General features: G+C 40.6%; 1 protein-coding gene across 6 annotated transcripts in view; it reads right to left on the reverse strand.

Moving 5' to 3' along the window:
• LOC121277894 (la-related protein 1B-like) overlaps positions 1-26667 on the reverse strand; it is a 103470-nt gene that overhangs the window by 65092 nt on the left and 11711 nt on the right. For all 6 annotated transcript variants that reach the window (XM_041187706.1, XM_041187716.1, XM_041187695.1 and 3 more), the window contains 3 exons: positions 11117-11178; positions 1702-1761; positions 105-285 (listed from right to left, as the gene is read on the reverse strand). In XM_041187706.1, coding sequence (XP_041043640.1) covers positions 105-285; positions 1702-1761; positions 11117-11178 — 303 coding nt within the window. The remainder of the gene's footprint in view (positions 1-104; positions 286-1701; positions 1762-11116; positions 11179-26667) is intronic.

Raw genomic sequence — 26667 nt, forward strand, 5'->3', positions numbered from 1 at the left:
TCTGCATTATCATGCTTGTGAACCTCAGATTTGGAGAAGGTTAGCTAGGATGCAGGAAAGGATCACAATATAACCCTTAGAAGTTTCTGTACAAAACATGCTACCTTTCTTCCCCTTTTGTGAAGATCCCTGGGATTCATCTTCAATGGTTGACTTTTCCTCGTCATCATTTTGCTGCGTTTCTCGGTTTTCTTTGCTTTCACTGTTGTCTTTCTTTTCAGTCTTGTCTTTTTTCTTATTTTTATTCAGAGGCTTTTTGTTTGGTTGGTTCATGATGTTATGGTGCTGTAAAAATGAGATTCAAAAACTAATATTCAGAATTGCACATTTCAATACAGTATAACCTTTCAAATCAACTATCCAAAAATCCAGTGATTATTCCAAATATTCTAAGTTAAAACCATCTAAAGCAGCTATGTAGCAAGGGTATACTGGTAAATTCAATCCTTGGGCCAAATTCAGCCAGAGAAATTCAAACGTGAATAGCACAATATGTAGAATAAGAGAGAGAAACTAATTACCAATTCCTCTGGTGTGAGAGTCAAGAATGGGGGCACAGCATTAAAATTATAGCTCGGTCATGGTGGCTTTGCACAAAGGAATCTGGAACTCTCTTCAAAGTTATTGATGTTAGTCAATCGAAAGTTTAAATTCTTAATTAAAGGGCTCAGGCACAAGATAACAAGGCGGAAGTTAAGTTTTACAAAAAGACAAGAGTTTAAAACAAAGTTCCACTTAATACAGAGTAGATGGGGAAAATAGATCAGTGTTTTCCCCATGGTATATATTTGTGGGTCACAGAAGAAACTCCTTCAGACATTCTGAGCTAGTGATCGACATGCTGAAACTTCTTCTGTATAGAAAACAAGCCTTTGCCATCAATGACAGGTGGAAAAATATTATCAGAATGTTGTTATAAACCTTTAGTGGAAAGGAAAAGATAGTGGTCAGTGCACAGAGTAGGTGTATCTTAAAGGCCTGCATTCCAAAGCACTCCTGGCTGGTCTCCCATATTCTATGCTCCATAAACTTGAGTCATCCAAAATTCTGATGCCCCTGTCTTAAATCGCACCAAGTCCCATTCCCCTATCCTGCGCTCACTGAACTACAAGCAATGTCTTGATTTTAAAATTCTCATTCTCATTTTCAAGTCCCTCCCCATCTCTGCAATCTCCTTCGACCCAATGCCTCAGAAATATCTGTGCGCCTCTAATTCTGGCCTCTTATGCATTTCTAATCATAACTGTTCCACCATCTGTGGCTGTGCCTTCAACTGCCTTATCCAAAACTCTTGAACTCCCACTCTACACCTCCCTGCTTCGCTTTCCTCCTTTAAGACAATTCTTAAAACCTACCTCTCCGACCAAGCTTTCAGTCATCTGACCAAAAATCTTGTGTTGTTCAGTGTCACACATTGTTTTATAATGCCCGTACTGCGCCTGAGGGCTCATTACATTAAAGGTCCTACATAAATATTTATTGTTGCTACATGACAAGGGAACTTCCCCTATTGGATAACAAGTGTGCTTTTGGGAAATAGTTTGAATGCAAAAAGAGAAAACCATTTATACTCTCAGATACAGACTGAATCAAAAGATTAATTCTTCACTAGAGAAACCATTTAAAAGGCAGTGTTGCACCTCATTTCAGATTGGGGGAATCATTTCAATACAGAAGCAAATGCACTGCATAGTAACATACCTCTTTATTAGCGATTTCCCCTGGAGTAGGCCAGTTTGTGATGTCACTAAAGTCACTTGCCTAAAATAGGAAGAAAGTGTATATCATTCAAAAATTCAACAGACTTAACACACAATCTTACAGCATAGAAGATGCCATTCTGGCTCTCTGGAAGAGCCATCTGATTAAACCCAGGCCCTTGCTCATTTACCACAAAAAAAAATCTACATTCCAAGCATATATCCAATTCTCTTTGGCAAGTTACTATTGAACCTACCTTTTCCACCCCCTTTTTCCAGATCATCACTTGCAAAAAAATTTTTCCATATCATTACTCGTAAAAAAATTCTCATCTCCCCTGTGATTATCGAACCTCCTGGAAAGAGTTTATCTTTAATTTACGCTGTCAAACCCCTTCATGATTTTGAACGCTCCTTAAGTTTCCCCTCAACATTTTCAGATCTAAGCAGAACAATCCCATCTTTCCATATAACTGAAATCCCTCAACCCCTGTATCATTCTGGTAATCTCTTCTGCTCCACCCTAACTATATGCAAATGAGATGAGGCATTTAATGATCGTTTCATGACAAGGTGTAAAATAAATCACAGGTTTAAAAGTTGCTGATATTTATTAACTTCAAGAACTTAAGTAACTTGAAGAGCATGCAGTTGCAACATCAGGCTCCTTTTATAAAAAACTGACATATTATGGGGGTATCTCCTAAAATGTCATTCCAGCAATGGCAGCTGATGGATAAAACTGCAACATTAAATCCCTAATCTCATCCATTCATCAATACCTCTGTGGTTGTCCTCACATTCCAAGGTGCTTCACTGGATCATTACAAAGCAAAATTTGACACCAAGTTGCATAGAGAGGTATTAGGGCAGCTGGCCAAAAGCTTGAGCGCCGATGCAGTGTCCTCAAGGAGGAAAGCAAAGTAGAGAGGTAGAGGAAAGGAATTCCAGGGCATATGGGCCTAGGCATCTGAAGGTGCGGCCACCAAAGGGGGAGCAATTAAAATCAAGGATGATCAAGAGGTCAGAATTGGAGGTGGCGCAGATAACCTGATGGTAGAAATTACTGACAGAGAGAGGTAAGCCCATTGAGGGATATGGAAACAAAAATGAGAATTTTAACATCCAGACATTGCTTAACAGGGAGCCAACATAGATTAGTGGGCACAGGGGTGATGGGTGAACTGGACTTGGTGTAAATGACAACATAGGAAGAAGTTAAGAAGACTTCAAGGCAACTCTGGCACATGTATTATAACACACACTAAATTTTGCTTATCCATCACCCTGTGCTTGCTGACCCACACAGGATCCTGATTCACATACAGCCTGATTTTCAAGTTCTTGTCCTTGATCATATATAGATTTTATTTTACATTGTCCCATCGTCTCACCCATCTCTATTTCTGTAACCTCCTACAGCCTTACATACTCCAAGAACTATGTTCCTCCAACTCTGGCCTCTTGTGCAATTCCCACTCCTTTCACTGCACCATTTGTGTATTCAGTCATCTTGGCTCTAAACTCTGAAATCCCTTTCCTAAACCTCTCCATCTCCCTCTCTCCTCCTAGACCGTTATTAAAAGAGCTAGATTTTAACAAAGCTTTTGGCAATCTATCCTAATATCTCCTCCTTCAGCTCAGTGTCAAATTTTGATTGTGCTCGTCTGAAACAGGGAGAGACGTTCTTAAGTTAAAGGTGCAATATAAATATTAGTTGCTTCTGTTGATCGAATAGGTTTTGTGAATATGATAAAATTGCAAACAGGTCGTTACTGAATAGAATCAAGTGTACATATGCTGCACAAAGTCCCCCACGCTCATCACCCCAGTGTCCCTGTGGTTGCCTTTAAAAATCTCTCATCTAAAAGCTCTCCAAGGCTTCACTACATTAGCTTTGCAACCTTAAACACTATTTCTTAAAATACATCCCCCAATTGTGGTTTATGCCTGCCACTTTTTCCATTCTACCGATGACAAATCCTTCAGCCACTAACCCTTCACGTTATGAGGTTCCCAACGAAAATCTCTAAATTACCCCCTCCTTTCAAAAATTTTGTCCAAACTTATTTCTTTAAGCAGTGTCCTTCAACAACTTCTTTCCTATTTCTTGATCAGTGTTCATTAGTTTTTCAAGGCAAGCAGTACATAAATTTATATGCTAGCAGCAACAAATGCACAAATTGCTTCCGTTTGTTGTTGCAAGCCTTCAAAGTCAAGGATTCTTGGGATGCCAGCAACCTGGTGACTCATCGAAAAGTGACTCAGGGTTTGAACAAGATAGCACTGTCACAATTATCCTGCAGCTCACTGTAATCGTCTATTCTTATAGTGAGGACCCAGACAGCAGACAATAGCACACAGTTTCCTTTGAAGAGAGGGGTGAAAGAATAACATCAAGCCAAAATCCAAGGATACTTTCCACAAATAATAGCTTTAGGTGACTTTTTTCATTTGGTTCTAAAGCTCAGCAGCTTTCGCCTGAAAGCCTCTGATCTATGTGCTATGCAGGGCAGAGAGCTGTAAGAGATGGGAGAGGAGCAAAGTGTGCAATTCAGACAAAGTATTATACATAAACTAGTAAGAGGAAACATTATAAGCTCACAGGGTACAAATTTCATCAAAAGAGCAGTGCTCACAGGTAGTTCAGATTTTTTCTCCTCCCTTTTCCCAACCCCTCAATGAGATACCGTTTGGTGGTGGAGGGTGAATATTTGTGGAAAGGTTGCCATTCAAGCAGGATTTGTCCTGGATGGTGTTGAACTTCTTGAGTGTTGTTGCAGTTGCACCCATCCAGGCAAGTGGAGTATTTCATCACACTCCTGACTTGTGCCTTGTAAATGGGGAAAGGTTTTGGGGAGTTAGGTGGTGCATTACTCTCTGCAGAATTCCTAGTCTCTGACCTGCTCTTGTAGTCAGTGTTTATATGGCTAGCCCAGTTCAATTTTTGGTCAATGGTAACCCCCAGGATGTTAATATTGGGGCAATGATGGTAAAGCCATTGAATATCAAGGAGTGATGGTTGGATTCTCTCTTATTGGAGATGGTCATTGCCTGACACTTGTGGTGCGAATGTTACTTGGCAGCCCATGCCTGGATATTGTCCAGTTCTTGCTGCATTTGGGCATGGACTGCTTCAGTATCTGAGGAGTCACGAATGGTGCTCAACATTGCACAATCAGCAGCAAACACCCAACTTCTGACCTTATGATGGAAGGTCGGTCATTGATGATGCAACTGAAAATGGTTGGGCCGGCCTGGGACACTACCCTGAGGAACTCCTGCAGTGATGTCCTGGGACTGAGATGACTGACCTCCAACAACCACAACCATCTTCCTTTGGTTGGAGTCATACCTAGCACAGTGGAGAGTTTTCCCCGATTCCCATTGATTCCAGTTTTGCTAGGGCTCCTTGATGCCACACTCAGTCAAGTGTAGCCTTGATGTCAAGGGCAGTCATTCTCATCTCACCTCAGGAGTTCAGCTCTTTTGTCCATGTTTGAGCCAAGGCTGCAATGAGGTCAGGAGCTGAGTGGTCCTGGCAGAACCCAAACTGGGCATCAGTCAGCAGGTGATTGCTAAGTAAGTGCTGCTTGATAGCATTGTTGATGACCCCTTCCATTACTTTACTGATGATCAAGAGTAGACTGATGGGGCGGTAATTAGCCGGGTTGGATTTGCCCTTTGTGTGTTGAGGACAAGCCTGGGCAATTTTCCACACAGCCGGGTAGATGCCTGCGATGTAGCTGTACTGGAACAGATTGGCTAGGGGGCGCAAGTAAGTTCTGGACTAGTACTATTGCCAGGGTCCATAGCCTTTGCAGTATCCAGTGCCTTCAGCCGTTTCTTGATATCACATGGAGTGAATTGAATTGGCTGAAGACTGGCATCTGTGATGCTGGGGACCTCCGGAGGAGGAGGCAGAGATGGATCATCCACTTGGCATTTCTGGCTGAAGATTGTAGCAAATGCTTCAGCCTCATCTTTTGCACTGATGTGCTGAGATCCTCCTTCATTGAGGATGGGGATATTTGTGGAGCCTCCTCCAGTGAGTTGTTTAATTGTCCACCAACATTCACGACTGGATGTGCTTCATGGCTAAATTTGATCCGTTGATTGTGGGATGGCTTAGCTCTGTCTATCACTTGCTGCTTATGCTGTTTGGCACACAAGTAGGCCTGTGTTAAAGCTTCACCAGGTTGATGCCTCATTTTTAGTTATTCCTGATGCTGCTCCTCGCATATCTTCCTGCACTCTTCATTGAATTAGGGCTGATCCCCTGGCTTGATAGCAATGGAGGAGTGGGGGATATGCTGGGCCATGAGGTTACAGATTATGCTCAAGTACAATTCTCCTGCTGCTGATGGCTCACAGCACTTCATGGATGCCCAGTCTCGAGTTGCTAAATCTGTTCGAAATCTATCCCATTACCACAGTGGTAATGCCACACAACACAATGGAGGTCATCTTCAATGTGAAGGCAAGATTTCATTTCCACAACGACTGTACGATGGTCACTTCTACCGATACTGTTATGGACAGATGCATCTGCAGCAGGCAGAGTGGTGAGGATGATGTCAAGTATGTTTTCCCCTCTTGTTGGTTCCCTCACCAACTGCCACAGACCCAGTCTAGCAGATATGTCATTTAGGACTCGGCCAGCTTGGTCAGTAGTGTTGCCTCTTGGTGATGGACATTGAAACCCCCACCCAGAGCACATTCTGTGCCCTTGCCACTCTCAGTGCTTCCTTTAAGTGGCGTTCAACATGGAGGAGCACAGATTCATCAGCTGAAGGAGGTCAGTACAAGGTAATCAGCAGCAGGTTTCCTTGCTCATGTTTCACCTGATGCCATGATACTTCATGAGGCCTGGAGTCGAAGTTAAGGAGTCCCAGGGCAACTCTCTCCTGACTATATCACTGTGCCGTCACTTCTGGATTACCAGCGACAATACCATTCCGCCATCACTTCCCCTTAAGGGAGAAACATGGAACTTTCTTGGTCTGTCTAGATGGACTACTTTACTTTTGCTTCTTTGGTCATTGTTACTTTCAGAGTCATTTAACGATCATTAATGTGGGCATCAAGCTCACAACCTGCTCAGCAACAATCAATGCCAAACACAGTGCGATGTTTATTTCACATAATACTTAGGCAGTAACTTGTTAAATCTTTTTTGAACTGATGTTCTTGTAGAAGATTCAAATGGAAAGGCTGCAGCAGCAAAATCAGTAGAGTTAATAAATCTGGGCTCTGCTTCTTGCAGTATGAATCTTAATAAAGAAAACTACGATAGTATGAGGCGCGAGTTGCTATGATGGATTGGGAAACGTTACTTGAAGGGATGATGGTGGATAGGCAATGCCAAACATTCAAAGAGCACATGGGTGAACTGCAACAATTGTTTATTCCTGTCTGGTGCAAAAGTAAAACAGGAAAGGTGGCCAAACCATGGCTTACAAGGGAAATTAGAGATAGTATTAGGTCCAAGGAAGAGGGATATAAATTGGCTAAAAACAAACAAACCTGGGGATTGGGAGTTTAGAAATCAGCAAAGGAGGACCAAGGGATTGATTAAGAAGGGGAAAATAGAGTACCAGAGTAAGCTTGCAGGGAACAAAAAAGCTGACTGTATAAGTTTCTATAGGTATGTAAAGACAAATGTAGGTCCCTTACAGTCAGAAACAGGGGAATTTACAATGGGAACAAAGAAATGGCTGACCAACTAAACAGATACTTTGGTTCTGTCTTCACAAAGGACACAAATAACATACCAGAAATGCTGGGGAACACAGGGTTTAGTAAGAGGGAGGAACTGAAAGAAATCAGTATTAGTAAGGAAATGGTGTTCGGGAAATTGGTGGGATTGCAGGCAGATAAATCCCCAGGGCCTGATAATCTACATCCCAGAGTACTTAAGGAAGTGGCCCTAGAAATAGTAGATACATTGGTGGTCATCTTCTGAGATTCTATAGACTCTGGAACAGTTCCTACAGATTGGAGGATAGCTAATGTAACCCCACTATTTAAAAAGGGAGGTAGAGATAAAACAGGGAATTATAGACCAGTCAGCTCGACGTCGGTAGTGGGGAAAATTCTAGAGTCTATTATAAAAGATTTAATAGCTAAGCACTTGGAAAACAGTGGCAGAATTGGACAGAGTCAGCGTGGATTTAGGAAAGGGAAATCACGCTTGACAAATCTACTGGAATTTTTCAAGGATGTAACTAGTAGAGTTGATGAGGGGCAGCCAGTAGATGTGGTTGATTTGGACTTTCAGAAGGCTTTCGACAAAGTCTCACATAAGAGATTAGCGTGTAAAATTGAAGTGCATGGGATTGGGGGTAGTGTATTGAGATGGATAGAAAACTGGTTGGCTGACAGGAAACCAAGATTAGGAATAAACAGGTCTTTTTCCGAATGGCAGGCCGTGACTAGTGGGGTACCGCAGGGATCGGTGCTGGGACCCCAGCTGTTCATAATATATATTAATGATTTAGATGAGGGAACTAAATATAATATCTCCAAATTTGCAGATGACACAAAGCTGGGTGGGAGGGGGAGCTGTGAGGAGGGTGCAGAGATGCTTCAGTGTGATTTGGACAAGCTGAGTGGGCAAATGCATGGCAGATGCGGTATAATGTGGATAAATGTGAGGTTATCCACTTTGGTAGCAACAACAGAAAGGCAGGTTATTATCTGAATGGCTATAAATTGAGAAAGGGGAATGTTCAACAAGACCTGGGTGTCCTCGTACACCAGTTGCTGAAGGTAAGCATGCAGGTGCAGCAGGCAGTAAAGGTGGCAAATGGTATGTTGGCCTTCATAGCAAGAGGATTCAAGTACAGGAGCAGGGATGTCTTTCTGCAATTATACAGGTCCTTGGTGAGATCACACATGGAATATTGTGTGCAGTTTTGGTCTCCTTATCTGAGGAAGGATGTTTTTGCTATAGAGGGAGTGCAACGAAGGTTTACCAGGCTGATTCCTGGTTTGGCGGCACTGACATATGAGAAGAGATTGAGTTGGTTAGCATTATATTCACTGGAGTTCAGAAGAATGAGGGGGGAAATCTCATAGAAACCTATAAAAATGTAACAGAACTAGACAGGGCAGATACAGGATGGATGTTCCCAATGGTGGGGGAGTCCAGAACCAGGGCTCACAGTCTGAGGATACGGGATAGACCACTTAGGACTGAGATGAGGAGAAATTTCTTCAACCAGAGAGTGGTGAACCTGGGGAATCCGCTACCATGGAAAGTGAGGCCAAAACATTGTATGTTTTCAAGAAGGAGTTAGATATAGCCCTTGGGGCAAAAGGGATCAAAGGATATGGGGAGAAAGCGGGAGCAGGCTATTGAGTTGGGTAATCAACCATGATCGTGGTGAATGACAGAGCAGGCTCAAAGGGCCGAATGGCCTACTCCTGCTCCTATTTTCTATGTTTCCCCACCACCCCACCTTCTGACAATGGTAAATCTTGCTGGCGTATAACATGATAGGTGCTGCAAGTGGTCCATGGTAGAGGTACCATGGTAGTGTGTTCATTCTTTGCAGGCAAATGAGGTTGTGGAAGTTACCAAAAAAGATATACACTTTCTATCAGGTATCACTACGGTCAGAAGCAGAAACTCTAGCTTATTTTGTTCCCTCATAAGGTAACAACAAAGTAACTCAACAAAAAAAAAAAAAATTTTCAACCTTTTGTAATGCTTGTATTTGCAGGATTCAGGTTAACCAACTCTATTGACTTGCTGATGCTTCCTGACCATTTGAATCTGTTACAAGTAAACAATGCAAGAAACAACCAAAAAAAATTCAGACCCAAATGCTGCTGTGAAGAAAATGTCATTGTATTAAGCACTGATTCACACACACAAGATCCTGCATGACAGTTTAAAAAAAAGCAGGACAGTAGGTGGAAAAGGGTCAGTTGAGAGCTAAAGAAAAATGTGACAGAGGAACTGAAGCGTGGATGAAGTACAAGAAAAACCCAGCAAACTAGCAGGAGCTGGTGAGGCAATAAAATCAGGGGACAAATATTGCAAACAAGCAGTTAGAAATCATATGGAAAAAATTAGTCAGATTCACATTGCGGGTTTTGCCTTTGTCAGAACTGGTGAAGGATCCATACTCAAAACGTTGACCTGTTCCTTGTACCTCTTTCCGGATAGAGTAACCTGAACAAGAATACCTAAAAAATACCTACAACTATTTATATTTACAGCACATCTCTAACATAATTAAACATTCCAATGCTCTCCTCAGAGCATTATAAAACAAAGTATGGCAGCTGAGCTACATAAGGACATATTAGGTCAGATGACCAAAAGCTTGGTCAAAGAACTAGTTTTTAAGAAGCAAGTGTGGTAGAGAGGTGTAGGGAGGGAATTCCAGAGCTTGAGGTCCAGGCAACTGAAGGCGCAGCTAAAGGTGGAGCAATTAAAACAAGGGGTGTTCGAGTGGCCAGAATTAGAGAACAGCAGATAACATGGAGGTTTGTGGGGCTGGAGGAGATTAGAGGATAAGGAAGGCTGAAGCAATGGAGGGATGTGAAAGCATGAAAATTTTAAAATCAAGACATTTATTGATCGCGAGTGAATACTAGTGGCTGAGCACAGGAATGATGTGAATGGGTGCAAGTTAGGCATGGGCAGCAGGGTTTTGGTAGCCTCAAGTTGTTTACCAACAGTAGAATGTGAAGACACCAGCAGGAGTCAAAGTCATGAATGTAGATCAGCCCAAGACAGAGGTGAAGTCGGGTGATGTTACGAGTGGAAATAGGCAGTCGTGGTTATGGCACGATTGAGGTCAGAGCTCATCTCAGAGCCAAATATGACACCAAGGTTGCAAACAGGCTGGCTTATCTCAGACTGTTGCCAGAGAGGGGGATGGAGGTCAATATCTAGGAAATAGAAAATGGTGTAATAACCTTCAGAAATAAAGAAAATTAGAAAAGTAGAAAGAAATTGGAATTTGGAAAAATAAGTCAAGGCGGAACATGCAATTTGAAACAAAACTTACATTTCTAATGTGCATTACCACTACAAATTTGATTTATCATTTTATCAACTCTGAAATGCATGGTGTCAAAACATTTTCTGGGTGGTGTTGGGAGTGCAGGAGGAAGAAGAACAGAGAGAAAAAGGTAAAGAAGAAAATGTTATTTCAAGGGTGGCAGGGGTTGGGGGGGTGGTTTGGCCTATACAACTAAAAGTACAGCAGATTATAGAACTATTTTTTGACCAGACCCAAAATTTAAGAAACACTTTGCTGGGCAATTCATCAACAAAACTTTCTAATATATCCATCTAGTTTATTGGTTTCTATGTACGGTATAGCTTCATTATATAGCTTCACTAAAACCAAATAAGGACAATCCTTTAAAAGGATATGATAGCTTATTTTACATACCTTTCCAGTTTTCTTTGTTTTGGGCTTGCCTGCCTTGATAACTTTGGTTGAACTTTGTTGCTCTGAAAATTAAAGTGCTCAGTTAAGTCTCTTGTACACAACTGAAAATTCAAGAATTCAATCAAAATAAAATACATTACAGCAAGAATGAAATACTGCATGTGGATTTAGCCAACAACAGAAAGCCCACAAAATGAACTCCTTTTAAAGGTGAGACTCCTATAAAGGAAAATGTTTCCTTCTTTGTGCCTTGTAATGATTTCTCTACTCTATATATAAAATCAAGTCAGCTGTTGGTTTTCACCCCATCACTCTGAAGCCTGCACAAGAGTAGCCAGGGAACACACTCCCACTGATACTTCCCCTTGATTTCCTAATGTCAATGGAGCAAATCCATACCTCGTTATTTCATGATGCAAGATATTAAGGTTCCATTGAATAAGACATTAACATTCCTTTGAAATTCACCTCATATTTCCATCATAAGGTTCTAAATTCACTTACCCTGTACAAAAGCATTTTCAAAAATTAGAGAATCAGGCATTTCTGTCTTCATGGTTGACAACACAAAAAATTCTGAAAATTATGGGAAACAAAAGGTACAGTGGAAGTGAGGAACTTAAAGTGAAGAAATTAATGGGACAAAGGGTTGACAAATCTCCAGGGATAATGGCCTGCTTCTGTTGGTTTTAAAAAAGGTAGCTACAGAGACAGTTAATGCATTGGCTTTGATCTTCCAGAATTCCCTGGTTACTAGAACTGTTTACATGGATTAGATAGTAGCTAACGTAACCCCACTATTCAAGAAAGGAGGGGGATAACGTGGAACTATAGGCCAGTTAGCCTGGCATCAATAGCAGAAAAAATGTGAAAATCTATTATTAGGGGCATGAAAACTGAACACTTCAAGATTCATAACATGATTAGGCAGTCAATTATGAATTATGAAAAAGAAATAGTGTTGAAAAATCTGCTGAGTTGTTTTGAGGTTATAGATAGCAAGATGGATATGATCAGGGGAAAAAACAGTGGACATGACTTATTTGGATTTTCAAAAAGCATGAGATAAAAGTACCGCACAAGAGGTTATTACACTAAGTTACAGCTTGTGGGATTGGGGGTGATACATTAACATGAATTGAAGATTGGCAATGGATAGAAAAGAGGGGGAAAACTGGTCATTTTCAGATTGGCAAGCTGTCACTATTGGGGTACCATAAAGATCAGTGCTTGGGGCTCAGCTACTTAAAATCTATATCAATGACTTAGAAGAGAAGGAGACCAATTGTAATGTATCCAAGTTTGCTGATGTTACAGTTAGGTGGGAAAGTAAGCTGTGAGGACAATACAATAGCAGATGGAATGTCATATGGATAAGTGTGAAGTTATCAACTTTGGAAGGAGATAGAGAAACAGCAAATTTTTTTTATAAATAGTGAGACTGGAAAATGTTGGTGTGCAAAGGGGCACGTGTGTCCTTATACATGAATCATAAAGATTAACATGCAAGCAATTCAAACATCAAAGTGGAAGCTAGCCTTTATTACAAAAGGGTTATAGAGTATCAATGTGAAGAAATCTCACTGGAATTGTATACAGCCTTGGTGAGAACACACTTGGAATATTGTGTGCAGTTTTGTTTTTTTTTACCTTAAATATGATATGCTAGCTTTGGAGGTAGTGCCATAAAAAAAAATCATTAGGCTGATCCCTGGGATAAGAGGATTATTCTATGAGCAGAGACATTTGGTCCAGGAACATATTTCCTAGAATTTAAAGGAAAGAGAGGTGATCTCATTGAAAGATTTATATTTTTTAAAAAAGGCATTATAGGGTCGATGCTAGAAGGATGTTTCCCCTCGCTAGGGAATCTGGAACTTGGGATTGCAGTCCCAGAGTAAAGGTCATTGAACATATTCAAGTCCGATTAATAATTGTTCTTTGGATATTATAGGGGTTCAGGAACATAGGGATAGTGCAAGAAGGTGGAATTGAGGTAGAAGATCAACTGTAATCATATTGAATGGTAGAGCAGGCACATAGGGATGAATGGTCAATTCCTGTTCCTATTTCTTTAGGCTATTTTCTTACAATTTTCTAACTATTGAAAGGTTACTATTATACATTCTGACATGCAGAACAAGTCATTGGTCTAGAGATATGACTGCATACCACAAAGCCATGAAGCAAAATAAGTGCAAAGAAATCATTTTCATTTTTAATGAATTAAGCAATACACAAAGTGGTGTTCTACAAGGATTGGTGCCAGGACCACTGTTGCTCACCACTTATATAAACAATTAGGACTTGGAACTTGAAGTATGTCAAAATTTGTGGATGACACCAACTTTGGTTAAGGACTTAGTTAAGTGTTGCGAACTGGCACAAAATACTGAAACAGATTAATAAACTTCCAGGATGGGTACATAATTGCCAAATGAATTTAAATATAGACAAGTGTGATATGGTACATTTTGGTAGGAAGAAAAAGGAGGCCACATACTCCTTCGAAAATAAAAGTGTCTAAACGGGGGAAAAGGGGCAAAGAGATCTGGGGTACAAATGCATAAATCACAACGTATCAATGCAGGTTAATCAGGCTACAAAACTTAAGTGCAGAGAATAGAATTGAAAAGGAGTGCATTTACATTAAACTTGTACAGTTAGAGGGACTGGAGAATGTGCAAAAATGATTTACTAGAACAATACCAGAACTCAGAGGTTATACCTATTAAGGAGGATTTTACTGGCAAAGATTCCAGTAAAGATGGAGGGATGACCTGGTAGACATTGAAGATTGGGTTTTTTTTTAAAAAAAGTTTCTCCTGACTTCCCCAGAGTGCAGAACTTGCTACCGCAAGTAACAGTTGAGGTGACTAGCAAAGATGCAAGTAAGGGGACACTAGCTAAACACATGCAAAAGTGAATAGAAGGATATGTTCCTAGGGTTAGGTTAGAAAACTGGAAGGAGGCTCATGTGGAACACAACACCGGCACGGATCCAATGAGTAGAATGGCCTGTTTCTGTGCTGTAAATACTATGTAATACCAAGTGTACAATGCTCACAATGCTGGTCCTTCCCAATGTCCACAAAGAGAGATAACTTGATAACAAAACGTACAAACAATGCATTCTTTTAAAATACATTCACGGGATATGGGCATCAGTGGCAAAAACTGGCATTTGCTGCCCACTTCTAAGTGCCCTTGAAAGTTAATGATGAGTCTGCTTGAACCACCACGCCAGCATGTTGTGAAAGAAATCGCATGGTGGTATTAGGGAGGGAGTTTCAACAATAGCAATGTATTCCCAAGTCAGAATGGTATACCTGATTTAAAGGTGATGGTATTTCCATGCACCTCTAAAGGAGCGGTAGAGCAAGCGTGGGTGGGGATGGATGAAAGAGAGCCAGGACAGAGACAGAGCACGTGGGATGGTCAGAAGAATAGTTACATCACGAATCCCATTAAAATTGCACACACACTAGAGAATTTTCTCCAAAGCATTAAAAACATTTAAGACAACTTCATAAGTACATTATCTTTCCCTCTCCTCAGGTACCATACCCCAAGAGGGCATTAGCAACCATGGACTTCCATGTGTTGGTCCATGGTTGTGCTTGACAAGGTAGGGCAGTTTTCCATTCCTTCTGCAGGCTGTAGCTGATCAGGAGGCACTCACTCTTACCGCATGCCACAGGATCACTGGAAGGATTTGCAGGTTGATAATCTACCTGTTTGGCCAAGTTGTGAATGCACCTTCTGTGGCCATCAAGTCCCAGAGTTGGGGACTCTCACTCTGAGCTTCTGACTCAGAGGTAAGGACGTACAACTTTCAAAATAAGACTTAAAAACACAAAAAGATCCTTTACATGAGGTCAAAGCTAAAACTATTCTTTTTAGTACTTCTACATAGCTTTCCAGATGCTCCAAAACTACAGTTTTAAAACAGCAGCTGACTTGACATTATTGTACTTCAAGCAAGGGAAAGGTATACAAAATGTAAACTGTTTGAAAATGTGATTACATGCAATAACCAAGGTCCAGCAGTCAGGTCTTAAACATTTTTAAATTTCATTTTAACAACAACTGTTTCTGGGAAACCTCATCTGCTAAAGTAGAAGAAAAATTCACATGGACTGCAGTTCTCTGAAATTCTTTGAAGAATTTTACAACCTTCACGACTACTAATCTGGTCATTCAGAAATCTATATTACATCATTTCAACCTTTTCAGTCTTGTTCAAAAAGCACTGTTGCCACAAAAGTAGCTTTCTATCACACCAACCTTCAGACAAATGGAGCTGGGGCAGGGACAAGCCAGTTTTTAAAAAACAACAGCGTATAACTGGTTGGCCAATGTTCCAATACCAGTCAAAGAAACTCTCTAAACATTCTATGTTGATTATTTAGGTAATAAGCATTCTATCATTTATTTTAATAGAATGCACAATTATGGATGATCGAAAGCAAATAACAGACTTCTTTCATATTACGTGATATGCATCTTCAAGCTGCCTGGAACACAAAATATGGACAGCTATCATACAAGCTGAGATAAGTAAAAACACTCTCTTCCACAAACTGACATTTATGCACAGTCAAGACAAACATGATCAAATGCATGTACACTATGGACCCCTGCAATTTACCCAGGAATTACATCCCAAACCACTGCATTCAATACATGTAAAAAGCAAGTTACAACTTTTTTTTTTAAAAAAGTACTTTGATTTAAACTAACACACTAAAACGCTTTGTTCCCAAAACTAAATTTGGATTGGCTACTTGGTTTCAGGAGAAATTGCAGGAGAGCAAATTACTAAAACATTAGGCGAGCTAACCAGAACTATTCTCAAAATTTACTTTTCTGCAGCCCTTTCAGCATGAAGAGCCTATATCAACAAGTAGTGCCTTCCCTCTTTTGAGCATTTGCACATTTCCCCACAGATAGCATTCAGTGAAAATACTTGTGGTTTTGATACCTTATTCCACAGCAGAGGCCAAAAATGTAGAATTTTAAAATTTAAGTTGACAAGTTAATACCCATCTACAATGCATAGACCCATGCGGAAAAATAAGTCCTAAGACACTGAAGCAGTGTGTGCCCATATGCAGCTTGATCTGGATAACACATTCAAGCTTGGTCTGTTAAGTGGCAAGTATCATTCTTGCCACACAAGTTCCAGGCAATGCCCATCGCCAACACAGAGAATCTAATTATCGCCCCATGACATTCAATGGCACTACCATCGCAGAGGGTCACCATCAACCAGAAATGAAACTGGATCAGCTATATAAATACGTTGATTACAAGAGCAGCTCAAGGACCTGGATCACTGGCCTGTCACCATCTACAAGACACAAGTCAGGAATATGATGGAATACGCTCCAATTGCCTGGACAAGTGCAGCTCCAACAACACTCAGAAAGCTCAACACCATCCAAAACAAAGCAGTTCACTTGATCGGCACCCCACCCACAACCTGAAGTATTCCACCACCAAAGCACGGTGGCAGCAGTGTGTACCATATACAAGATGCACTGTAGCAACTCAAAGTTCCTTTGACAGCATCTTCCAAACCCGCGACTTCTGCCACCTAGAAGGAAAGGGGCAGCAGACACATGGGAACACAGCCAGCTACAAGGTCCTTTTTAAGCCACATAGCATCCTGACTTAGAAATATAATCAATGTTTCTTCACTGTCGCTGGATCAAAATCCTGGAACTCCCTTCTTAACAGAACTGTGGGAGTACCTACATAAGATAAACTGCAGTGGTGCAGCACTCTGATCTTGACTCATTCTTTCCCAGAACACCCCTAAGTGTGGAGCTTATCTTTTTCCTTTTGCACCTTTTAAGCATTTAAAACACAATTTTACTGATTTTTCATACCCTTCAATATTCAGGAAGAGGTGAAGGACCTATGTGACATTTAAAAAGGGCAGGAAAATAGGAAAAGGTGGAGGGGTGGCTCTGTTAATTAATGATGGCATTAGCACATTAGAGAGAGATTACTTATGTTCAGGAAACCAGGATGTAGAAGTGGTTTGGGTTGAGATGAGGAATGATAAAGGCAAGAAGTCACTTGTGGAAGTGGTGTACAGGCCCCCTAATTGTAACTACACCGTAGGGCAGAATATAAAAGAGATAATGGGAGCTTGCCAGAAAGGTACAGCAATAACATGGGGGATTTTGATCTAAATATAGACTAGAAAAGTCAGATGAGCAAAAGGTTGCATAAATGTTACTCGAATGTTTTCGGGATAGTTTCTTAGAACAGCACATTCTGGAACCAACTTGAGAGCAGGCTGTACTAGACCTGGTATTGAGCAACGGGAATTGATAGCCTCCTAGTGAAGGCACCCTTAGGTGGCAATGATCATAATATGATTGAATTTTACATTCATTTTGAGGGGGAAACGAGTGCATACAAGGCTAGTATTTTAAACTTAAATAAGGGCAATTATGAGGGCTTGCACTGGCAAATGAGATTATGGGATAGGTCAATAGAAGTTCCAGTGGCAGACATTTAAAGGGATATTTCAGAATATGTACATTCCAATGAGAAAGTAAAATTCCAAGGGGAGGGCCTACCATCCGTAGTTAACTAAAAAAAAGTTAAAGACAGGATCACACTTAAAGAAAAAGCCAAAGACGGGTGGCAGGTCAGAAGATTGAAAAGGACATAAAGAACAGCAAAGAACGACAAAAAGATTAATAGGGAAGGAAAAATTAGAGTATGAGAGAAAGCTAGCTAGTAATATAAAGGCAGATAGTAAGAGTTTCTATAGATATTTAAATATGAGTTAACAAAGTGAATGTTGATGCTATAGAAAGTGCTTCTGGGGAATTAATAATGGAAAATAGGGAGATGGCAGATGAATTAAACAGGTATTTTGCTTCAATCTATAGAAGACACAAGTAACATCCCAGAAATAGCTGTAAATCAGGAAATGGAAGGGAGGGAGGAACTCTGGAAAATTACAATCACCAGGAAAGTGGTATTGAGCAAACCGTTGGGACTGCGGGCTGACAAATCCCTAGGTCCGGATGGACTTGACCCTAAAGGTCCTGAAACAAGTGGCTAGTGAGATAGTTGATGCACTGGTTTTAACTTTCCAAAATTCCCTAGATTCAAGGAAGGTTACATTAGATTGGAAAACGGCAAATATAACTCCTTCATTCAAAAAAGCAGGGAGATAGAAAGCAGAAAACTATAGACCAGTTAGCCTAACAGCTATAATAGGGAAAATGTTAGAAGCTGTTATTAAAGATGTTATAACAGGACACTTAGAGTCAACATGGTCTTGTAAAAGGGAAATCATGTTTAACCAATTTATTGGAGTTCTTTGAAGGATTCACATGTGCTTTGGATAAAGGGGAACTGATGGCTGTACCGTACTCAGATTTCCAGAAGGCATTTGATAAAGTGCCACATCAAAGGTTATTGTAGAAAATAAAAGCTCATAGTGTAGGGAGTAATATATTGGCATGGACAGAAGATTGGCTAGCTAACAGGAAGCAGAGAGTTGGCACAAATGGGTCTTTTTCTGGTTGGCAGGATGTGATGAGTGGTGTGCCACAGGGATCGGTGCTGGACCTCAACTTTTATAATTTATACAAATGACCTGGATGAAGGGACTGAAGGAATGGTGGCTAAATTTGCCGATGACTCAAAGATAGGTAGGAAAGTAAATTGTGAAGAGGATGTAAGGAGACTACAAAGTGACAGATTAAGTGAGTGGGCAAAGATCTGGCAAATGGAATATAATGTGGGCAAATATGAAATGGTTCATTTTGGCAGGAAGAATAAAAAAGATTATCTAAATGGTGAGAGATTGCAGAGCTCAGATTCAGAGGGATCTGGGTGTCCTTGTGCATAAATCACAAAAGGTTAGCATGCAGGTACAGCAAGTAATTAGGAAAGCTAATAGAATATCATTTTTTGTGAGGGGAATTGATTACAAAAGTAGGGAGGTTATGCTTCAGTTGTACAGGGCATTGGTGAGGCCATATCTGGAGTATTGTGTACAGTATTGGTCTCCTTATTTAAAGATGGAGATGTGTTAGCAGTTCGGAGAAAGTTTCCTATACTAATATTAGGAATGGACCGGTTACCTTATGAGGAAAGGCAGGACAGGTTAGGCTCGTGTCCAATGGAATTTAGAAGAGTAAGAGGCGACTTAATTGAGACCTTTAAGACCCTGAGGTATATTGACAGGGTGGATGTGGAGGGGAAGTTTCCTCCTGTGGGTGAATCTAGAACTAGGGGTCACTGTTTAAAAATAAGGTACACTCTTTTAAGACAGAGATGAGGAGAAATATTTCTCCGAGGGATTCCTCAAAGGTGGTGGAAGCACCTGCCTTTGAATATTTTTAAGGCACAGCTAGATAGATTCTTCATTAACAAGGGGGTGAAAGGTTATCAAGGGTGGGCAGGAATGTGGGGTTGAGGTTACATTCAGATCAGCCATGATCTTATTGAATGGTGGAGCAGGCTCGAGGGGCCTAATCCTCCTCAGAATTCATATGTTCTTCCCTTTCAATCTTGATGGTGCCCTTAGAGACATTAGCTTGGTTTCTCAACTAACAAACATCCAGTAGAAGAAAAATCAAGGATTTTCACTGCTTTTCAAAATAATCCAACTATCTTCTTACACTTATATATCAAATCATAATTAACTATGACTGCTATTTTTGTGTATTATACTTACAATCATCACTTGCAATGTTGGTTTCAAAGCTACAGTTTAACTGACATTCTGTGAAACAAACTTGGCAAATCAAAACACAGAAATCCAACTTCCTACATCAAAAATCATCCCCAGTTCCAATAATGATTCAGAGTAACCTTCCTGCAGTTTATAAGATAAACTATTTTACTGCTCAATGCCATTTTCAATTGCACCTTGCATAAATGCTTGTCAAATTTACTAAAAGCGAAAATTCACCTCAATCGTAGATAGTTTGATGTTATAATAGGGGTGTGATGTCATATTAGATTCAGCCACAAGCAGGCAAGTAGAGGGGGTTTTGTATAATGGCAGGGCAGCCTGGTAACATATTACATTGATGCATGAACATACTGCATCATAAAGTCAGTCTTAGCTGCACAATGCAATTTCCCAAACTGCTACTTACATGTTCAGTTAGGCCACTGGGAGCCAATACCTGAGGGAACTGACATATTATTTACTTTATTTATAGGCACACTCTAAGTGCAGCTTTCATACAAAATAAGCAATTTGCCAACACACACCTTTTTTAATCGTGGGGTGAAGAAAACTGGAGAATTACCTCAAAAATAAACTATTTTAAAATTATCTTAGGTAATCGCTCTGTTACACGACAGTCTTGTTGCTTGGCAAATATACAAAGCTTTTGCCTGCAGAGGGCAGGCTTGGCAACTCAGTAACAAATCAATAACAAGGGCAGCTGTTCAGCACTGGGCAATTACCAGATACAGTACATACGATCATAAGAAATGGGAGTAGGCCATTTGGCCCATCGTGCCTGCTCTGCCATTCAATAAGATCATGGCTGATCTTGATTGTGGCCTTAACTTCACTTTCCTGCCTGCCCTCCATAAATCTATAACTCCCTTGTCAATCAAAAATCTGTCTAACTCATCCTTGAATATATTCAATGACTCAGCCTCCATTGCTATCTGTGGAAAGAGAATTCCAAAGATTAACAACAGAGAAAAATTTCATCTCACCCCAGTCTTAAATGGGAGGCCCTTTGTTTTTAAACTGTATTCCCTAGTTCTAAATTACCCCATGACAGGAAAATCCTCACAGCATCTATCCCATCAAGCCCCCTCAAAACCTGATGGAGTATGTGTCAATAAGATCATCTCTTATTCTTCTAAACCCAAAAGAGCATAGGTCCAATCTGTGCAACATTTCCTCATAAGACAACCCCCTCATCCCAGGAATCAGCCAACTGAACCTTCTCTGAACTATTTCCAATACAAGGATATCCCTCCTTAAGTAAGGACACCAAAACCATACAGAATACACAAGGTGCAATCTCACCAATGCCCTGTACAGTTCTAACTTTTCCCATCACCGCGCACCCCCCCCCCCCCCAGTGCAATGAAGGCCAACATGCTTGCTGCCTTCCCAATTAGTTGCTGCACCTGCAAACTAACTTGGAGATTCATATACAAGGACACTCAGAACCCCTCTGAACTGCAACATTCTACAGCTTTTCTCCATTTAAATAATGTTGCTATTCTATTCTTCCTGCCTAAGTGGACAAGCTCACATTTTCCCACATTATACTCCATCTGCCATACATATCAGTCACACTCCATTTCATTGAGCAGGAACCTAATTATTTTTAATTAACTCTTAGGAAGTATGCACCGCTGGCAAGGCTGACTATTACTATCAATCCTTGGTTGTTCTGGGCCATATCTTTGAACCACTACAGTCTGTGATACATTCTTTGTAGTGGTTTGACAAGTCAAGTGATTTTCAAGGCCACTTCAAAAGGCAGCTAAGAGTCAATCACATTGGCTTGGGCCTGGCCCAGTGAGACAGCAGAGCCTTTCTTAAAAAGCACATTAGTGAACCAGCTGGGTGTTTATGACAATCTGACAGATTCACACATGTGATCTATAGCATGGAGTATGAGAGAAAAAAAATAGGAACCGCTAGACAAAAAAAATGAAGAAAATCCATTTAGTTCACTGTCTCATGTTCTGGTAGTCTCATGACAAAATGAAAATAGAGTTGTTAAATAATCATGGCAATCTATCTCGATCAACAACCTACATCAGACCCAGAATAAGGCAAGAAAAAACAGTGGTGGAAAGCTTTGGGAACTATAAGTCCAAAGCCAGCTGCTCTTCCCAAGCATGTTATTTTACCATATGAAACATCCAACATAACAGATGGGGAATGAGATAGATTTTGAAGGAAGCAAGCACCTTGGCAAGGTGATGGGGCTCAAGAAGAGAATTCACTAATAATGAACACTAGATCAGCGAGGGGTAACTGTGCACTAAATAGTTACACCAGTAGGACCAATGGTTGGTGGATCAAACATAGATGATCTTACACCAAAAGTTCAAACTGCTTTGCACTACTTAATGCCAACAAATACAGTTCATTGAAGCCTCGTAAAATAGAATCTCATGCTTGCTTTAAATTATAACACTGCTGTTTCAGCAGTTCAGACACTGGGGACAGCACTGTAATATAAAAGCGGCAATTGCACAACTGTCCTGACAAACAATAAGCCTCTTCAAAAGACATGTTAGCCATGTTTCTTGAAACAGCAATATTGATATCTATTTTTCTGGCCAGCAAAAAACTCAACATAACTCGTGTAAGTATCTCGTTTGCTGGTCCTTAGGGACACCTGGTCATCAGGGAAGCTCTGCAGTCAGGAACAAAGTTTACAATTCCTAGCTTTGAATCCACAATTTCAGTTGATTCAATGAGTTCTGTATTTTTGCAAGTGCTGCAGAATTCAACTGCAATGTGATGCTGCAATGCAAAGCGGATAATAAAAGAAAAGTCTCTCATGCTGCAAATTTAAAGATACTCTGAACCAAGGCACACACAAAGAATGGCTTAAGTGTGCACATGATGTTCACAGATAATATAACTTTCAGTAAAACACATGTTTCAAGATCTCACCAGGACAGAACTCAACAAACTTATTTCAGATATTTCTGAAATACTGTCTAATATTTACTACACGTATAAAAAATATTGTACTTAATAGCATAAATTATGCCCATGTTTAATGATATTAGGCATTCAGTGCAGATTACCTGAACTATTTAAGGCAATACATGTACCCAAATGTACTGCCTACTAAGTTTTCACAGAATAACAGAAAGGAACAGGAGTTCAGGAGTTGGTCATTTAGCCCCAAGCCTGATCCGCCATTCAATGAGATCATGGTTGATCCATGACCTAACTCCAGATATGTGTCTTTGCCAGATACCCTTTAATACCATTGATTGGTTAACAAAATGTGTGCCTGGGCCAAAGCTTTCAAAGAGCTAACCAATTAGCCCTGTCCCTATTCTTTCTGCACAGCAGTCCAAAGCTTTTTCAAGTATATATCCAATTCTTTTTTGAAAGTTACTATTAAATCTGCTTCCACCACTACTCTTACAGGCAGTGTATTCTAATACAACTTGCTGTATACAAATAATTCTCATTTCTCCCCAGTTCTTTGCCAATTATTTTACATTTGTGTCATCTAGTTATAGGACCTTCCTCCCTGTGAAAACAATTTCTCCATAGTTGCTCCATCATAACCCTTCAATATCTTGAACACCTGTTAGATCTGGCCTTAACCTTCTCTGCTCTAAGGAGAACAATTCTAGCTTCTCCAGTCTCCCCACAGAAGAAAAGTCTCTCTTCCCCCAGCTTCCTTGCTTTTATACACTACATCTATATTTATAAAGCCCAGGATCCCGCAGGTTTTATTTTAAAAACCAGTCACAACAACTTGCACTGCCACCTCCAATGATTTTGTATATCCAACTCCCAAGTCAGCATCATTATAACACAGGAGGCCACTATTCAGTCCATGTCTTACAGTCCAAATCTATTATATTAACAGAAATTGCAGATCAGGTAGCATCCCAAAGCCTGCCCACCATCCACAAGGCACAGCTCAGGAATGTGATGGGATGCTCTCCACTTGTCTAGATGAGTGCAGCTCCAACATCACTCAGGAAGCTTGACACCATCCAGGACAAAGCAGCCCACTTGATTGTTTATGGATGGGGTGCCATTCACTGCCTCCACCACCTACGCACAGTGGCAGCAATGTGTACCATCTACAAGGTGCACTGCAGAAACTCACCAAGGCTCTTTCAACAGCACCTTCCATGACCACTACCATCTAGAAGGATAAGGGCAGCAGATACATGGGAACACCACCGCCTGGAAGTTCACCTCCAAGCCACTCACCATCTTGACTTGGATATATATTGCCATATCTTCACGGTCGCTGGGTCAAAATCCTGGAACTTCATTCCTAACAGCACAGTGGGTGTATCTACACTACATAAATTGTAGTGGATCAAGGCAACAGTTTATCACCATCTTCTCAAGGGTAGTTAGGGATGGACAATGAATGCCAGCGATAGGAGTAAGAGGGAAGAGAAGGAATTAGGAAATAGGCACCATTTTTGAGCCAACTGCTTAATATCGCAAAGGAAATTCCAATTTTCCCTCTATCTTCAGGCTACACGTTTAGCACCTTTTATTCCAGCATGCCTGAAATTGATGACTTTCATTGAGGGGTTGACATTTCCTAATTAGGAACCCAGCTCCCTGAAGGAGAGACTTGAAACAAGTACAAAATACCATCATTTTCAAATTAAATTTTCTCTTCAGTTTTCCACAGGCAAACTTGGAAGATCTAGAAACATTGATTTAAATAGACCAAAAAAAAAAATCACATGAACAAAATTATGTACAGGTTCTAAACATCAAATTTGGAACACCTTTCCATAGTCTTCCCTTTGGCCCTGGAGTTTATTATGCAAATGTTATGCTAGTAATAAGCAGAAAGATGCAAACAGTAAAAAGCATCCTGTCTTAAAGAACTACTTTGCATGCGAGTGCTACACTTAAATTGAGGTCTTTGTGATCACATTAAGCGTTTCAAGGATAGAAGGAACTATCAACAAAACCTTTTTAAATAGTCGACATTCACAGAACTTGTAAAGTCAGTATCCATACGTTAACGACTAGAATAGCAGTGCACGGTCTATAGCTAGTTTCCCATTTTCATGATGCTAAGAAAGTCATAGGTCAAGAGATTTCCCACAGCAGCAAGGGTGTAATTTTTTTTTACACTTCACAGATAACTCAGGTCTTGATACCACAGCTGACAAAAAAGTGGATAGAGCAAGAACAAAATTGTATCCTAATTAAAAATGTAACCACAGTGCACAGAAACATTTCAAATAAATTTAACATGTTAAGGCTTAGCTTCAACTGTTACTTGAGGTCAAAATAATATTTAATTGACAGTAAAGGACATTAGGTCTAATTTTCAAGCACAGCATTCATAGGACAAATGTACCGAAAGTCATTTTTCCACTGATCTCAGATAGAGTACTTTATTTTTATTCATTCACGTGGTGTGGGCTAGGCCAGCATTTATTGCCCCAGTCCATGTGGTGTGGGCACACACATAGTGCAGTTCGAGAGTGTGTTCCAGGATTCTGACCAGCATTGAAGGAATGGCAATATATTTCCAAGTCAGGATGGAGCGTAGCTTGGAGGGGAACTTCCAGGTGGTGGTGTTCCTAAGCATTTGCTGCCATTGTCTTTCTAGATGGTAGCAGTTGTGGGTTAGGAAGGTGCTGTTTAAGGGTCTTGATGAGTTCCTGCTGTACATCTTGTAGATGGTACACACTGCTGCCACTGTGTGTCAGTGGTGGAGGGAATGAGTGTTTGTGAATAGGGTGCCAATCAGGTGGGCTGCTTTGCCCCAGATGGTGTCAAGTTTCTCAAATTTTGTTGGAGCTGCACTCATCCAGGCAATGGGAAAGTATTCCATCACACTCCTGACTTGTGCACTGTAGATGGTGGAAAGGCTTTGGGAAGTTAGGAAGTGAGTTACTCGCTGCAGGATTCCTAGCCTCTGACCTGCTCTTGTACCACAGTCTTTATATGGCTAGTCCACTTTGGTTTCTGTTCAATGGTAACCCCCAGGATGTTGACAGTGGGGAATTCAGTGATAATAATGCCAATGAATTTCATGGGGCAATGGCTAAGTTCTCTCTTGTTGGAGATCAACATTGCCTGGCACTTGTGTGGCACGAATGTTACTTGCCACTTGTCAGCCCAAGCCTGGATATTGTTCAGGTCTTACTGCATTTGGACATGAACTTCTTCAGGACCCAAGTCATCACAAACGGTGTGGAGCACTGTGCAATCATCAGTGAACATCCCCACTCCTGACCTTACGATAGAAGGAAGGTCATTGATGAAGCAGCTGAAGATGATTGGGCTGACATTACCCTGAGGAACTCCTGCAGTGATGCCCTGGAATTGAGATGATTGACCTCCTAAAATCACAACCATCTTCCTTTGTACTGGGTATGACTCCAACCAACGGAGAGTCCCCCCCAACCCCGATTTCCATTCACTCCAGTTTTGCTCGGGTGCCTTAGTGCCACACTCGGTCAAATGCTGCCTTGATGTCAAAGGCAATCATTCTCATCTCACCTCTGGAGTTCAGCTCTTTCATACATGTTTGAACAATGGCTGTAAAATTAATAGCTGCTAATATCAAAGTAATTTTGTTGTGAAAGAATTCTCCATTTCAAAACAAAATGCAGGGATTTCACAATAAAAATCAAACAGTTTGAACTTAAATTGTTGCTTCAATAATGCTTACCTCTCCAACCCATAAATTAAAAACAAGTATACAGAGGACCCAAATTACTAAATTAACTTGTGCACACGATTGGCAATTAGCTATGCGCAAAATTCTATAGTGCTGCAATCAATTTTACATTTAAGGCGATGCAGTGAAGGGAAAACAAACCAGTACCTA

Source organism: Carcharodon carcharias, chromosome 1 (assembly GCF_017639515.1).
Source record: "Carcharodon carcharias isolate sCarCar2 chromosome 1, sCarCar2.pri, whole genome shotgun sequence".
Taxonomy (NCBI): Eukaryota; Metazoa; Chordata; class Chondrichthyes; order Lamniformes; family Lamnidae; genus Carcharodon; species Carcharodon carcharias.